General features: G+C 41.8%; 1 protein-coding gene across 1 annotated transcript; it reads left to right on the forward strand.

The window, feature by feature from the left end:
* Window positions 1–374: 374 nt before the first annotated feature.
* Window positions 375–9,682, forward strand: agxta (alanine--glyoxylate and serine--pyruvate aminotransferase a). Its single transcript, XM_007253659.4, has 11 exons — window positions 375–801; window positions 2,101–2,293; window positions 3,574–3,638; window positions 4,326–4,426; window positions 4,579–4,649; window positions 5,344–5,428; window positions 5,534–5,632; window positions 6,201–6,270; window positions 6,455–6,550; window positions 7,381–7,509; window positions 8,681–9,682. The coding sequence occupies exons 1-11, from the start codon at window positions 643–645 to the stop codon at window positions 8,786–8,788; spliced, it is 1,176 nt and encodes a 391-aa protein (XP_007253721.2). The 5' UTR covers window positions 375–642; the 3' UTR covers window positions 8,789–9,682.
* The last annotated feature ends 4,808 nt before the right edge of the window (window positions 9,683–14,490 follow it).

A 14,490-nucleotide genomic window follows, 5' to 3' on the forward strand; every position in this document is an offset into this window, starting at 1 on the left:
GTGTTACATAGAGTTAATATATAACTCCATAGTCTGTTGAAGTAAATCTAAAATATTAGCTTTTGTGTTTGTGAGTTTTGATACTGTAGTGAGAGGGAATATGTGGTACTTGTGACAAATTCAATTTAAGAGTTAATTTAACACTTTCAATTTTACTGGTGAACTCATTAAAACAGATTCCAAAAAGTTACATATAAGCCTGCAGGTATTTCTCTACTGAACTACGTACTGAGGTTGTGTGTGTGTGTGTGAACAGGGGAATAAGTCAATGAATTTGTCAATGATTAACACTCAAATCCAGCTGACTGTGGTTTACAGAGTAAAACTGGAACTCTGAAAAGCCTTCAGGTTAAAAGTTACAAGTCTTTTGCTTTGTATTTTCATTTACAAGTAAGTCTATATTCATATGCTGCTGTGATCCGTTTTGTTTTATCACATTTTATCACAACTTTTAACTAGTCTCTGTATGCATGAATGAGGTAAAGGAGTTATTTTCTGCAGTCTGTGGGGGATCTGTTGTGCAGTAACTCAGTCTGAGAGGAGGTGAGGAGGTTACAGGGCAAGGGGACTGACTGGTCTGATTGGGAAAGTCTGCAGTTTCTCTTTTCCCTTTCTGATCGGGTCTAAACACACAGCACCAGCATGTCGTCTCTCTCCGTCCCGCCGCCGCAATGCCTCTTACAGCCTTATACTGTCCCTCACCGCTACCTGCTCGGCCCGGGACCGTCCAACGTGCCTCCCAGAATCTCCACAGCTGGAGCACAGCCCATGCTGGGACACCTGCACGCAGAGACCATTGAGGTAAAGCCCCCCCAATTTATTCCTGTACCTGTACAGTATCAGTATTTGTCTTTATTTCTTCATTTAATTTATTTTCTACATTGTAGATACTCAATACAAAACTAATAAGAGACACATATAATTATGAAGTAAACAGTAAAAAAAAAAGTGTTTATCCTCCACAATCCCCTGATCTGAACCTGATCAGATGGTGATTTGGGATGAGCTGGAGCTTCACAGCGTGAAGAAAAAGCAGAAAAGGTGATTCTCCCTCATGAAGACACTGAGATTAAAATACCAAGAGTGTGCAGATCTGTCCTTAAAGATAAATGTGCTGCTTAGAAGAATCTAAAGTATAAAACATTATGGTTTGTTTGACACTTTTTATATAAAATAATTAAAAATAAATAAAAATAAAATAATGTTCTCATACAGATTTAATGTCTTTAATATTAAATTTACAATATAAAAGATCATAAAAAAATTACTGATGTGTTACAGTATTATAATTTTCAGCAGGCAGAGTAAATATTATTAATTCTAAACAACCTGGAATACAGCATATCTATCTATATATATATATAGATAGATAGATATATATATAAGTATATGATGCAATTCTGCATAGAAATTAAACATGTACAGTAAAATATAAGATACAGCAATAATGATAATATTTCATGGTTAAATGATGTTTAACCATGTTTATCAATGCAAAAGTAGTTGTTTTGGTGTTTAGATTAGCAAAAAAAGTAAAAAAAAAAAGACACGTTAGACAGTAATTAGATTTTTAGTGCAAATGTATTTCGTGTTAATATGCTTGTATCGGTGAATTCTATTTTAACATGGTCTGTTTGAACATTTCTATTAGTAACTTTTATTTTAACATGTTCATTTCTATTAGTGCCTTATATATTAATGACATACATTATTTTGCATCAGTTTAGATCTAAATGTTGTAAATGTTCTAAATGTTGTCTCCCTAGTTTTTACTACTTGGTCAAACTGGCCAGTATGTATTACACTGACATGCCAAAAGTAATGGGACTTGCAGCCATGGGTTACATGTGTGCTGGGAATACACCACAGAAGGCTAATATTACCACCTACAGTGGACAGTGCAGTGGGGGGGGGGTGTAATAATGGTGACTGGTGGTGTCTTGCTAGAATTGTTCATGTAAACAGACAAATAACTATGATAGAAGTGCATCATTGTTTGGCTCCCGTGGGACATATTTTTGTCCTGTGACTATTGGCATGTCAGTGTATATACAGTACAGTTCCTGATTTTATTTGAGTATCTGTTCTTATTTAAAGTAGATTATGGATCATGTGAAGAGTGGCATCCAGTACGCCTTCCAGACCCAGAACCGGGTGACGTTGGCAGTGAGTGGGCCGGGACACGCTGCCATGGAGTGTGCCATCTTTAACTCAGTGGAGGCTGGCGAGAGCGTGCTGATCGGGGTGAATGGCATCTGGGGCGAGAGAGCTGCAGAGATAGCACAGAGAATCGGTACCAGAACTCTTAGTACAGACTATTATAGCACTGCTGAGATTGTTAATATCAAGTGATTTTAGTGTGTTTTTACATCTGCTTTGTTTGGTTTGTACATTCTGACATTTCATTGTGTCTGAACCAAAAAAGCAGGTGTAATAGATGCCAAAATTTCTTTTGACCAAAAGAGGTGATTTTGGTCTGGAGCAACTGAACTATGGTCTGGTTGGTTTGCGGTATAAACACACTTTTTTAGACAGTTCTGACTTGGTTCAGACCAGTTACAGGAAGGTTGAGGCAGGCTATTGTCACCCATTAAATAATGAAAGAAGAAAAAAAAGCAAAGTTGTGCCAAAATCCAAGTCCCTTTAGTATGCCCCTTGTCACACGTGTCACACAGTAGTATGTGTTCAACAAATTTTGCTGGTGATTCCTGTATCTACTGTAACTGTAGATTAACCCTTACGCACCTGCACTTGAAGGGAGTCAGATTTTGGCAGGAAGCTGATTTTGGCACAACACCTGGTAAGGCAACTCACCAAATCAATTACATGTTACCGACCAATGCCTTAACCTTCTACAAACCAATCAGTAAAGTTGTCTCATGGACCAAACTAAGGACAGACACATGCAGATACCAATCAAACAATTTATTAACAAAAGGTAAGGCTTACAGGGGTAGTCAGAGACAAGCAGGGTCAGTATCAAAATGGCAGCTCTAATAAACAACATAAGAGAGTGAGCAGGCAAAAGGGTCATACACGGAAAATCCAGCGGGAAAAGGGCAAGAACAAAAATTAGGTCGGCAGCCGTAACAAACGATGGAAAGGGCAAGACAAAGAGTAGTCAGAAAACACAAAAACTGGTTGGTAACAATACGAAAAACAAACAAAAGAAATGCTTAGTAGAGGAGCTAGAGAATCAGATTTAATACCTGGTAAGGGAACAATAGAAAGAGTGTGGTTTATATACAAGACAGACCAGGTGTGGGCAATCAGAAACTTGGCGAACGTGAATGCCGTAATATCACGTGATTAGCAGAGTCAGGGACGTCCAGTGAGAGAGCATGCTGGGAATTGGAGTTTTTGTTGTAAAGTTTAGAGTCCAGAGAAGCAGACTGATAGTGTCAGAATTGACAAGTATACAGAGACTCCGCCCATGTAGATGATGATGACAGGATGTATTAGTGAAGTTGTTCAGTGAGCTCAGTCACTAAACTGCAGTGTGAAACCAAAACTAAATGTACAAAATGCTCTCAAAACGCTATGATCAATTGATTGTCTTCTGCTGTGTAACAGGTGCCAGAGTGAACACCATCGTAACATCTGCCGGCGGGTATTTCACCAATGACGAGATTAAGCAGGTAATCCCACAACACAATGGTCTGTGTAAAACCCACATATACCACACATGATATGCAGAATAGCACATCATGGTTGCCTTGTATTTATTCATTTTTGAAAGAGAGATAAAGAGAGAGCATCACCTACTGTACCTACCCAAAAAGAGCATGACCGACTGTAGTCTCTCGCACTCCCGCTGCTGATGGAGAAACATTATGATAGTGACAGCTCTGGAGCACTCAGAGCACCCCTTTGTTCTTTAGATTGTGTAAGAATTTTATGATGAATGGAAAAAACAACTCTCAGTAAAGCTGACATTTCAGAGATTTTTGATTGTTTTTATATATTTTTTTGGAGTAGAAAAAAAGGATTTTATTTACATGATTACATGATTACATGATTTTCATTTTAATAAGATCTTTTTTTTCTGCAAATTTTTATATTTAAATATTTATGTTTGAATATAAGTCTAAAGACAAGACGATATAAGTAAAGAAAATAAATAGTTAATTGGTTTTAGTGTATAACTGGACTGCAACAAACTACATATTGAATTACATTATTCAGATTATGCCTTAATTAATAATTAATTAACAAAAAACGGGTGTGTGTAATTTAAATGTATAGAATATAAAATATGTTTTAATTGTTTGTTGTAGATTTAGTGTGCTATAATATTTTTGATGTCATTATGATTATATTTATAGGCATTAATCAAATATAAGCCAGTTCTGTTCTTCCTCACACACGGAGAGTCTTCTACAGGAGTGCTGCACCCGATAGATGGCATCGGGGAACTCTGTCACAAGTAAGATCTGTTATAACTCGAGTTTTATACATGATATAAATTATATTTCACATAAAATCACAGTTCTTAGTGGATCTGTATTCATCACTTCAGTTTAAATCTTTAATTAAAATGAGAGAATTTATTGTATTTATGGTCTATTGATTGATCAGGTACGACTGTTTGTTCCTGGTTGACTCTGTCGCAGCACTGGGAGGTACTCCCATCTACATGGATAAGCAAGGTACTTAAAAATCAGGGGTATTCTGAAATCAGGGGTATAAAAAAAGTTTATCTTTTTATTTGTAGGAGTAACTGATTCCACTGTTCAGGGAAGATAGTATACTAGATTGTGGATTCACAACACTGCAGTGAAGATTTCGTTGCATTCAGCAACAAGTGTGTTAGTTAGTGAGTTCAGGATTTAGGATGACCACCACCCCACTGCATATAGATACAGTAGATAGTCACATTAACTCACCTCAAAATGCCTTTTGCAATGATTTAGTGCACTTGGGCAATGCTAAAATCATTATTGCAAATTGTACAGCTGGCAAGACTTTGTTTTTTTACTTTTACCATACATGGATATACTTTAGAGTAGTCAGAGGAGAAATGAGTTTTGATGGGAGCCATGATGCTCCTGAACGCATCCCAATCAGGAGGGGAAAAAACACTGCCCACCCACACTAAAAAAACAATTGGCCGACTCAGTCTGAGTCTTTGCAGAGAACAGGCCAATTAGAACCCTCTCTGTTTTGCATGCGCTTCATGAATATGCACATGAGGGGTGCCCTCTCCCTCTGTTTCAGACTTCAGATGTCTGTGTACATCGGATACTTAAGCCCCTCTAAAAAGCCCAAACTATGCCCACAGTAAATGCTTTAATAAAATAATCTAATCCAAATAAAACTAAAAGTATGTTATGGGTTTTGCAGATATCGACATCTTGTACACGGGCTCCCAGAAGGTCCTGAATGCTCCTCCAGGAACCGCCCCCATCTCCTTCAGTGAGAGAGCCTGGTGAGAACGCCTTAGAAACAGAGCATTGGAGAGTCAAGTGGAGAGTGAAGTTAAATAAAGACTGATTTCTCTCTAACATCTTTGATTCTCTCTTTTCCACAACAGCTACAAAATCTTCAACAGGAAGACCAAGCCTGTCTCCTACTTCCTGGACCTGAGCTGGCTGGCCAACTACTGGGGCTGTGATGGAAAGCCTGTCCGCAGGTCAGTAATCACTAATCTGCACTATCAAAGCTCAGAGTGAGCCCTGGGAATTTCATGTGAGAGCTTCTGTAGTTCCATTGTGGATCAGACACAGCAGTGCTGCTGGAGTTTTTAAACGTCTTAGTGTCACTGCTGGACTCTTAGCAGCGTCCTGTGAGCCCTGATGAAGGACTAGAGGATGAGCAACACTGCAAACTGTGCAGCAACAGATTCAGAGCTTCTTCTTCTCTGACTTTACTTTATCTACAGGGTGGAGCAGCTGTAGGTAGGAGTGTGCAATAGAGTGGAGGACAGTGAGAGATTAAACACAGTGTTTAAAAACTCCAGCAGCACTGCTGTATCTGATCCACTCAGTGTACCAGCTCAACACACACTAACACCTCATACACCACCACCATGCTAATCAGTTTTCTCTTCCGTGGGGTGCTGAGAACATTGAAGAACAAGGTGAAAGGAGTATAATAAAGGATGCATGTGTAATGTTTAGGTTATATAGTGGCGATCTTTAAAGAGAAGAAACATTAAAAGAAGAATTTTGCTTATTTACCTGACCTTCTCTGTTTTGCAGTTATCACCACACTGGACCTGTCACTGGATTATACAGCCTGAGAGAGAGTCTCGCCATCCTGGCAGAAACAGTGAGAATTGCATATCTATACACTTATGTATATGGACAAAAGTTTTGGGACACATTACCCCTACTTAATTTTTTATGGTACCCTCTGAATTGTAAGATGTTAAGTGTCCCAATACTTTTAGTGTACGCATATCTTAAATGGCTTAAGTTTTGAGAAATATTTATAATATCTCTTGTCTCCGCAGGGCCTTGAAAACTCTTGGAAACGACACAAAGAGGTGGCAGAGTACTTCCATAACGGTCTGGAGAAAATGGGCCTGAAGCTTTTTGTGGAGGACAAGGTAATGTTATATAGATGAAGCTATGATCCTATTAATATTATATTCAGGTTTAAAAGCTCAGAAATCCATATTTGGTGGAACCCTGGTTTTTAATCACAGTTTACATGCATCTTGGCATGTTCTCCTCCACCAGTCTTACACACTGCTTTTGGATAACTTTATGCCACTCCTGGTGCAACAATTTAAGCAGTTCAGCTTGGTTTGATGGCTTGTGTATTCTTTTGGCAGTATTTTCTACAGGGACTAGACAATAGGTGCATCTTTTAGTAGCTGAATGCATTTATTGTGTTGGTTATCCAGTAGGAGGAAATTGATAATAGCAGCATTCTGTATTGAAAGCAGTGTATTTTGCATGTTTTGCTATTTATTGTGGAGCTTTAAGGGTATTTTTTGTACAATTAGTAATATTTTAATTATATATGCATTTACTAAATATTCTGCATTTTAGTTTTATTGTTTATACAGTATTATTTATTTTGTTACATTATTATTATTTTTTTATACAAAATCAGAGTCTGGGTAATTTATTTTAGTTTAAATTTTAAACAAAACTTTACAGATTATTTTGTTTCTACTATGTTTATGTTTAAAATTGTTTTATTTATACTACTATTGTATTTATTTTGTTGCAGGTGAATATTAACAAAACATTGTACAGTGTTTGTTATCATAGAATACCCTGAAATATTGTGATATAATTTTATTGCCATAATGTGCACAAATATGTGGAAATATACTGTATGTGTACTCAAAGCTTGATAAACAAAAAAACATCTGCTCCCAAAAGTACAGTATGACTACAGTATGTATTTTGTTGTTGTGTCTGACAGAAAGCTAGACTGCCCACAGTTACTACAATAGTAGCTCCTCCAGGGTACGAGTGGAAAGAGATCACAGGCTACATCATGAAGAATCACAACATCGAGATCTCTGGAGGCCTTGGGCCTTCTGTTGGCATGGTATGAAGTCACATGTTTGTAATTATTCATTAACAGAACTGAACTATAATACCAAACAGTGGGGGCATCATTTTCTATATTTCTGCATTAATTTTACTTAAAAAACAACAACTCAAACAAATGTGTCAAAAATATTACACATTTAGAATACCTTTTTTATTGAGGGAAATCCAATATTACATATAGCAATATAACATATCTGTGTTTAGTATCTAGTGTGAGGAATACACCACTCAAAAGTTAGCAACCAAAAGCTAATTTCCTCTTTTTCTGAAAAAAAAAAATTCAATTCACAACAATTTTGTAAATTACACAATTAATTGTTATTTTTGAACAATAAATATGTTTACATTAAAGCCTATTTTTCTATAAAGGTTTTCTATATACACATATGGGCAATATTCAAATAGGCAGTGGTATGTGTTTTAACAATTTAAAGTGTTCTAGAAATATTATATATTAAATATTATGCTATAATAACCTAATAATATAAATAACCCATCAGATCCAAAAAATCCACAAAGAGATAGAAACATTGCAAGGCCCAAAAATGAAATAATGAATTAATGAAGCACATTTCTGATGTGGGCTGAGTATCAGTATCTGGTGTTCCTGCTTGTGCAGCAACAAATGCAGCTAAAAATTTCAGGAATTTTAGCTGCACCCTTTCTTCTGTTCAAAACAGCTTCAGCTCTGCTATGTTGGCAGTTTTTGTCCCATGAACTGCTGTTTTATCTCTGCCCACAACATTTTACCTGGATTAGAAACATTAACTTCATTATTTTGATAGAACCTTCTGTGTACTCTGGGTCATTGTCTTGCTGCATGATCCATGTTCTCTTGAGGTTCAGCTCTCAGACTGGTTTCCTGATATTTTCTATAAGTATTTGCTGGTATAATAATGCAGAATTCAGAGTTCTGTCAGTGACTGGCTCAGATTCAGCAAAAGAGTCCCAAAGCATGACATTATCACCACTATATTTCACAGGATAAAGGAATAAATAAATATAAATAAGTATTTGGTCCTATTTGTTTGATTTTTTTAAATACTTTTACATAAAATCAGATGAAGTTTAATGTCAAATGTACGCAGAAATATTGAAAACTGTAACTTATTCATTAATATTCTGTGTGTTCTGTGTGTGTAACTGACCTGTGCTCTGGTTGGCAGGTGCTGCGCGTGGGGTTGATGGGATGTAACAGCACTAAAGGTCATGTAGACATGATCCTGCAGGCTCTGGCTGACGCACTGAAGCACTGTCACAAGAGCAGAGTGTGACCCCACTGCTACAGAACAGAATTACTGTTACACAGCCCTTACAGAACTTAAAAACCTTTTATTCTAAAGTAATTTTTTATATTTTAATCCAGATTTCACTCACTAAATACAAAACGTTGTCATATCAGCCTGATCAGAGTTAATAAAGATACAGAAAATTACATTCTGCTTGGGTTCTTAGAAACCCCAGTTATACCACCTTATTAAAATACTATATGTCCAAAAGTTTGTAGACACCTGCTTTACCACAGCTGCTAATAATCAAGGTTAATAATAGAAAGTTTGTTTTTCTGATTGCTTGCACTGACAGCCAGAAAATGCCTTACCTTAGATTTAATATAACAATTTTATTAAATGTTCAATTATAGAGAAAGAGAAAAAAACAAACAAACAACAAAAACAAGAAACAAAACTGTTAGAAGAGACATAACAGTAAATAAAATAAATAATTCAACTTTACATAAACATAAGCAATCAGACCGCTGCCTTAATAATAACATTGTCCAGTATTTACAGTACCGAGACGTGAGCATATTCAAAAATATCACATACATTATATGCTGTAGGAGATGGGTAACCCAGCTGACAACTCTTAACATCAAAATGTTAAAAGGATGTTTTGCAAGTTTTAATGTTAAACAAAATGATAAGACAACATTTAGCATTACCTAAAATAATACAAAATAAATATGAATCAACATTGAAATATTAATTTGGAATCAAAGTAATGTTTGTCTTATAAATATGATCATTTTTGTGATCATGATTATAAGCATTTTAAAATATCAAAAGACCACTTTACTAATCTAAATTTATGTGTAAAAAAATAATGGAACTAAAGGCCTGTATCAGTAATGTTTACATTGTAAACTTATTAAAAGTAGTTTCCACACACTATTGTTTGTATAGTGTATGATTTGTCTGCTATTTCTCCTCTCTTTCATCTTTCATGCTTTCTTTGTTTATCTTTTACACAACACACACACACACAATGAGTGATTTAACAAGCTTCTAAAATGACAGTTTAAGGACAGCTCAAGATTTTCCATTAAAATAATGCAGGAAATGATGTGCACCGCACAGAAAATACATTTATGCGGAGCGGATCAGTGGAGTGGACACTTGAGATGTCTGCTTTAGATTATTCTATGTATCACATTGATCTTTGAGGACAGATCTGCACACTTTTGGTATTTTAATCTCAGTGACGGAGAGTCACCTGAAATAGATTCGTTTTCAATATGTGTCCCAATACATTTTTAATACATGTGTCTCATTCCATCACTGTTTTATTCATTTTAAAATGTCTAGTTGTGGACTCTAGTATGGACAGCCTTAGTTATAAAGATAAAGCACTGAGTGCTGGGTAAAGTTAACCCTTAAACTTCGCTTAACGTCAGACTCGAGGCGAGTGGCCCCACTGCCGAGAAATGTTATTAATGCCGCGGGCCGAGCTTAGGCTGCCTGCCACAACAGCGCATATCTCTCCCCCTCCCCTCCGTGGCCGCATGGAATTTGTCAAATTTGTCACTTGCGGAAGGGCTGACCAGTGTCCATGTCAGGAAAGTAAGGGAGAGCGACGAGGCGTGCCACGGGCCTGGTGTAGGTCTTCCCCTTCACCTTGACGATAGCAGTGCGGACTCGTCCGTCTGTTCCTGGGATGACGCTGGTGACACGACCAACAGGCCACAGAGCCCTTGGCAGTTGGGGGTCCACCACCATCGTGACGGTTCCCGGTTGCAGCTGCGATGGGTCCTTGTGCCACTTGGACCTGGTCTGCAGTGATGGGAGGTAGCGCTGGTTGAAGTGGCTCCAGAACTGCTCTGCTAACACCTGAGCATGCTTCCAGCGGCGGCGGCTCAGCAGATCAGACTCCGTGTAGATGGCTTGAGGGAGTGAGGGATCCAGCCGCCCCATGAGGAGCAGATTGGGTGTCACAGGGTCCACATCAGCTACATCTGTGGAAACATAGCCTAGAGGTTTTGAGTTTAACACCCCCTCCACTTCTATCAGCACTGTCCTCAGGACTTCTTCAGGGACAGGCTGAGGCTGAATAGTAGAGTACAGTGCGGCCTTGACAGATTTCACTTCCCGCTCCCAAACACCTCCAAAATGTGGAGCGCTTGGAGGGTTGAACTGGAACTGGATCTGGTACTTAACAAGGTGATCTTGGAGGGTGGCGTGCATGTCTTTGAAGGCTTCTTGCAGCTCTTGATCACCACCACGGAAGTTAGTCCCCTGATCCGATAGGAGCTCTGCAGGCTTGCCTCTCCGTGCAATGAACCTGCGGAGGGCCATTAGGAAGGAGTCTGTGTCGAGGCTGGACAGGACGTCCAGGTGCACTGCCCGGGTTGTGAGGCATTTAAATAGGATACCCCACCTCTTTTCATGACGGCGGCCCACTTTCACTGTAAACGGGCCAAAGCAGTCCATTCCCGTAGAGAAGAATGGGGGCTTCATCAGCCTCAGCCTTGCTGGTGGGAGGTCTGCCATTTTGGGCATGGATGGCATTGCTCTCCACCTCTGGCAATCTGCGCAAGTATGCTGATGACGTTTGACAGCTTCACAGCCTTGTAAGATCCAGTACTTGCGACGCAGCTCTGCAAACAGGCGCTCTGACCCTGGGTGATGCAGACTCTCGTCTAGGTCTTGAATTATGAGCCGGGTGACTTTGTGCTGAGGGTCCAGGACCACTGGGTGGATGGCATCCAGGTCCAGTTGGTCGCTGCGGCGAAGCCTCCCTCCAACACGGATGAGACACACAGTGTGGTCGTACTCTGGGGCTAGAGCACGTAGACGGCTGGTCGTTGACACTGGCTTACCGGCACGTAGCAGGTCAAACTCCTCCGAGAAGCTCTCGTGTTGGGCTTGTCTCAGAACTTCTCACTCTGCATCTCTGTAGTCCTCAGCAGAGACACTGGCCTGGTTAGTGGCCGCCCCGTGGCGGGATTGCACAACTGCTTCGACCATGTCTTTGAGGGAGGAGAACTGGTGAGCAGTAGGAGGCGAAGAGCTCTGAGTAGTCGTGTTGAGGCAGCAGACTGTAGGTTTCCGCAGCTCAGCAGTGTCCTCCTGTTGCACTGGGGCGGGTGTTGTAGGCCAGAAGTCTGGTGACTGCTGCAGGAAACTGGGGCCTTTGTTCCACCTGCTGTTGTGACTTAACTCTAGCAGCGTCTTGCCTCGCGTGATGTCGTCAGCTGGATTATTGGCCGAATCCACGTACCTCCATGCATGGACATCAGTCAGGTCCTGGATCTCAGCTACTCGTGTCCCGACAAACACTTTATAGCGGCAGGAGTCGGAATGGAGCCAGGTAAGGACTGTGGTGGAATCGGTCCACAGCACGACTTCACTGATGGGCAATGTGAGCTCTTGCTGCAGAAGGGAAGCCAGCTGAGCTCCGGTCAGTGCAGCACACAACTCGAGCCTGGGCATTGACAGCTGCTTTTTTGGGGCCACTCGTGATCTTGCAGACAAGAAGGACACCTCCACTTGGCCATCAGGACTCTTTGTTCTCAGGTCGGCATGTTCTCTGAAGCGCAGTAGGACGCCGATCAGGCTGGAGCTCAGAGTAGGGCCTGGCAGCAGCAGTTTGTTCAGGTTGTCTCCCTTGTACACGAATGAACAGTTAAAGACAATCCTGTTCTTGCCGTTGTGGGACACCATGTGGTGCGGGATGTACCACGATTCTGCTGCACTCTTGAGCTCCTCTTCTGGCACCTTGATGGCGTACCTGGCCTTCTCCAGCTTGTCAATCTCTGCACAGTACGCCGCTGCACACTCTGGATATTTCGAGAGGCGTCTCTCTGTGCTGCGGAGGTTAGCCAGCACGGCCTCTTTGGGTGCATGCAGCTGTGGCATATTCTTCACCCGTAGGAGTGGAGTAGCGTATCGCTGGATGGATCAATGCGTGTGGTCTTCTCTTCCAACAGGTGGATAGCATCTTGATCCTGCTTGGAGCGAGTGACCAGTTTCTCACTCCTATAGGGGAGAACATCCAACTGCCACAATCTCTCCACGCTCTGCAGGAGCTCAGCAGTAGGGGAGAAGGTTGACAGGTGCATGCAACTCTGTTCAGTGGGCTGTGGCTTCCTCTGCAAAATTGGCCCTTGTAGTGTCCAGCCTAACTTCGTCTTCACTGCTGCTGGAGCCCCGGGGGGTCCCAGGCGCACTGGTTCCACCAGTGTGACAAGGTGAGGGTGGTCAGACCCAATCAAGAGTAGAGGGTGCACTCCATCTAGAGCCTTGAGTGGGATCCCTCTCAGGTGCCTGTGCTTTCTTTGAAGAGCCTTCACTGGGTACGAGTGTTCGGCCAGACTCAACTGCTCAGCTGTAAAGGCCACTGAGCGGCCTGGTGCAGTCTGCCACAGCGCCAGCATCTGTGGTTAGTCTTGACCCAAGCCGTCTTCTGCTCCACAGTGAGCAGCTTGAAGTTAGCACATTGGTCAAGGAAGTGCTGGTTGTGGTTGCAGTAGGGGCAATATGCGGTTTTCTCTGCCTGCTTGGCATTGGAGGTTGGCGGGGCTGCTACTGGGGCATTCTCAGGCTGATCTGTGGTGTGCAAGATGCTAGTGACTTTGGCACCCTTGCTATCTTGGTGACGGCCAGTCCTGGACTTTGTCTTGCTCTTCTCATCATGGTCCCGGGGCTCACACATAGACTGCTGCATCTTCAATTCGTAATTGAGCCAGTCAGAGAAGTGCAGGAGGGTTGGTATGGTGACCCGCTGTGGGTACAGGAACCTCTTAAACTCCGCCCTCATGTCCTGTAGCAACTTAGACAGGAGCTGCTATACGTGTGAGCAGCAGCAGAGCTCGGTCTGTCCACTCTTCCCAAGCTGATTCAACAGGCCCACCAGTGATCTTACTTGGAGAGCGAACCTCTTGAAGCCTTTGGTGTCGTTGTGTGCAACGCTCTGGGCATCCATCAGGTCCGCGATATGCCTGAGGGCCAGCTGGTGCGGCTGCCCGTAGTGGTCTGTTAGGCTGGCCATAGTATCCGTGTAGGGCTGAGGGGAGTTGGTGTATGAATCGGCAATGAGCAGAGCATCTTCATACTTTAAGTGATCCACCAATATCTGGAACTTGAAACGCTCCGTTGCGTCCCTTGGCAGCAGATTCTCCAATGCATCCTTCAGCCTCGCAAACTGCCTTGGATCACCTTTAGTGAAAGGAGGGATTTTTGCTTTGGGCCCACGGTACACAGTCTCCTTCTGGGGTGCAGATATTGGCTCACCAAACTCTGACTCTGATGGCATGTATGGTTGACAATACTCTGGTGTTGGCACCCTGGGTACTGGCAGTGGAGATTGAGGCAGCACAGGGCATGGCTGAATTGGGTGCATTTCCCTCAGGCGTGCTGTAAGCTCTTCCATTAAGTCCTTTGCCGGAGGGGCTAGCAGCTCCGCTTCCTCTGCTATGGGGGGTGGAGGCAGTGGCCAGTCTACGTCATCTCCTGGAGGCAACATATATGCGCTAGGGTGTGCAGGCGGTGGCTGCCCAAAAGACTGGGACCAATCATTTTCTTGCTTAATAGGACGCAGTGGTGGATGTGGGGCAGACCTCTGAAGAGAAGGAGGAAGGGCAGATGGCGGTCGAGACAGTAAGTGTGGCAGTGCAGCGCTGGTGTCGAGACGCCTATGCAGGTCCAACATCTGTTGCTGTATTCTCTGGTTATCATCCACTAATCTATGCAGAAAAGCC

The sequence above is a fragment of the Astyanax mexicanus genome, chromosome 5 (genome assembly GCF_023375975.1).
Source record: "Astyanax mexicanus isolate ESR-SI-001 chromosome 5, AstMex3_surface, whole genome shotgun sequence".
NCBI classification, from domain to species: domain Eukaryota; kingdom Metazoa; phylum Chordata; class Actinopteri; order Characiformes; family Acestrorhamphidae; genus Astyanax; species Astyanax mexicanus.

Bases quoted from the DNA above. Each gene is read 5' to 3' on its own strand.
- agxta (XM_007253659.4), top strand. From the start codon at position 643: ATGTCGTCTCTCTCCGTCCCGCCGCCGCAATGCCTCTTACAGCCTTAT. The intron at 4,427-4,578 runs GTAAGATCTGTT...TTGATTGATCAG, and splicing joins ATCGGGGAACTCTGTCACAA to GTACGACTGTTTGTTCCTGG. The intron at 7,510-8,680 runs GTATGAAGTCAC...TCTGGTTGGCAG, and splicing joins TTGGGCCTTCTGTTGGCATG to GTGCTGCGCGTGGGGTTGAT.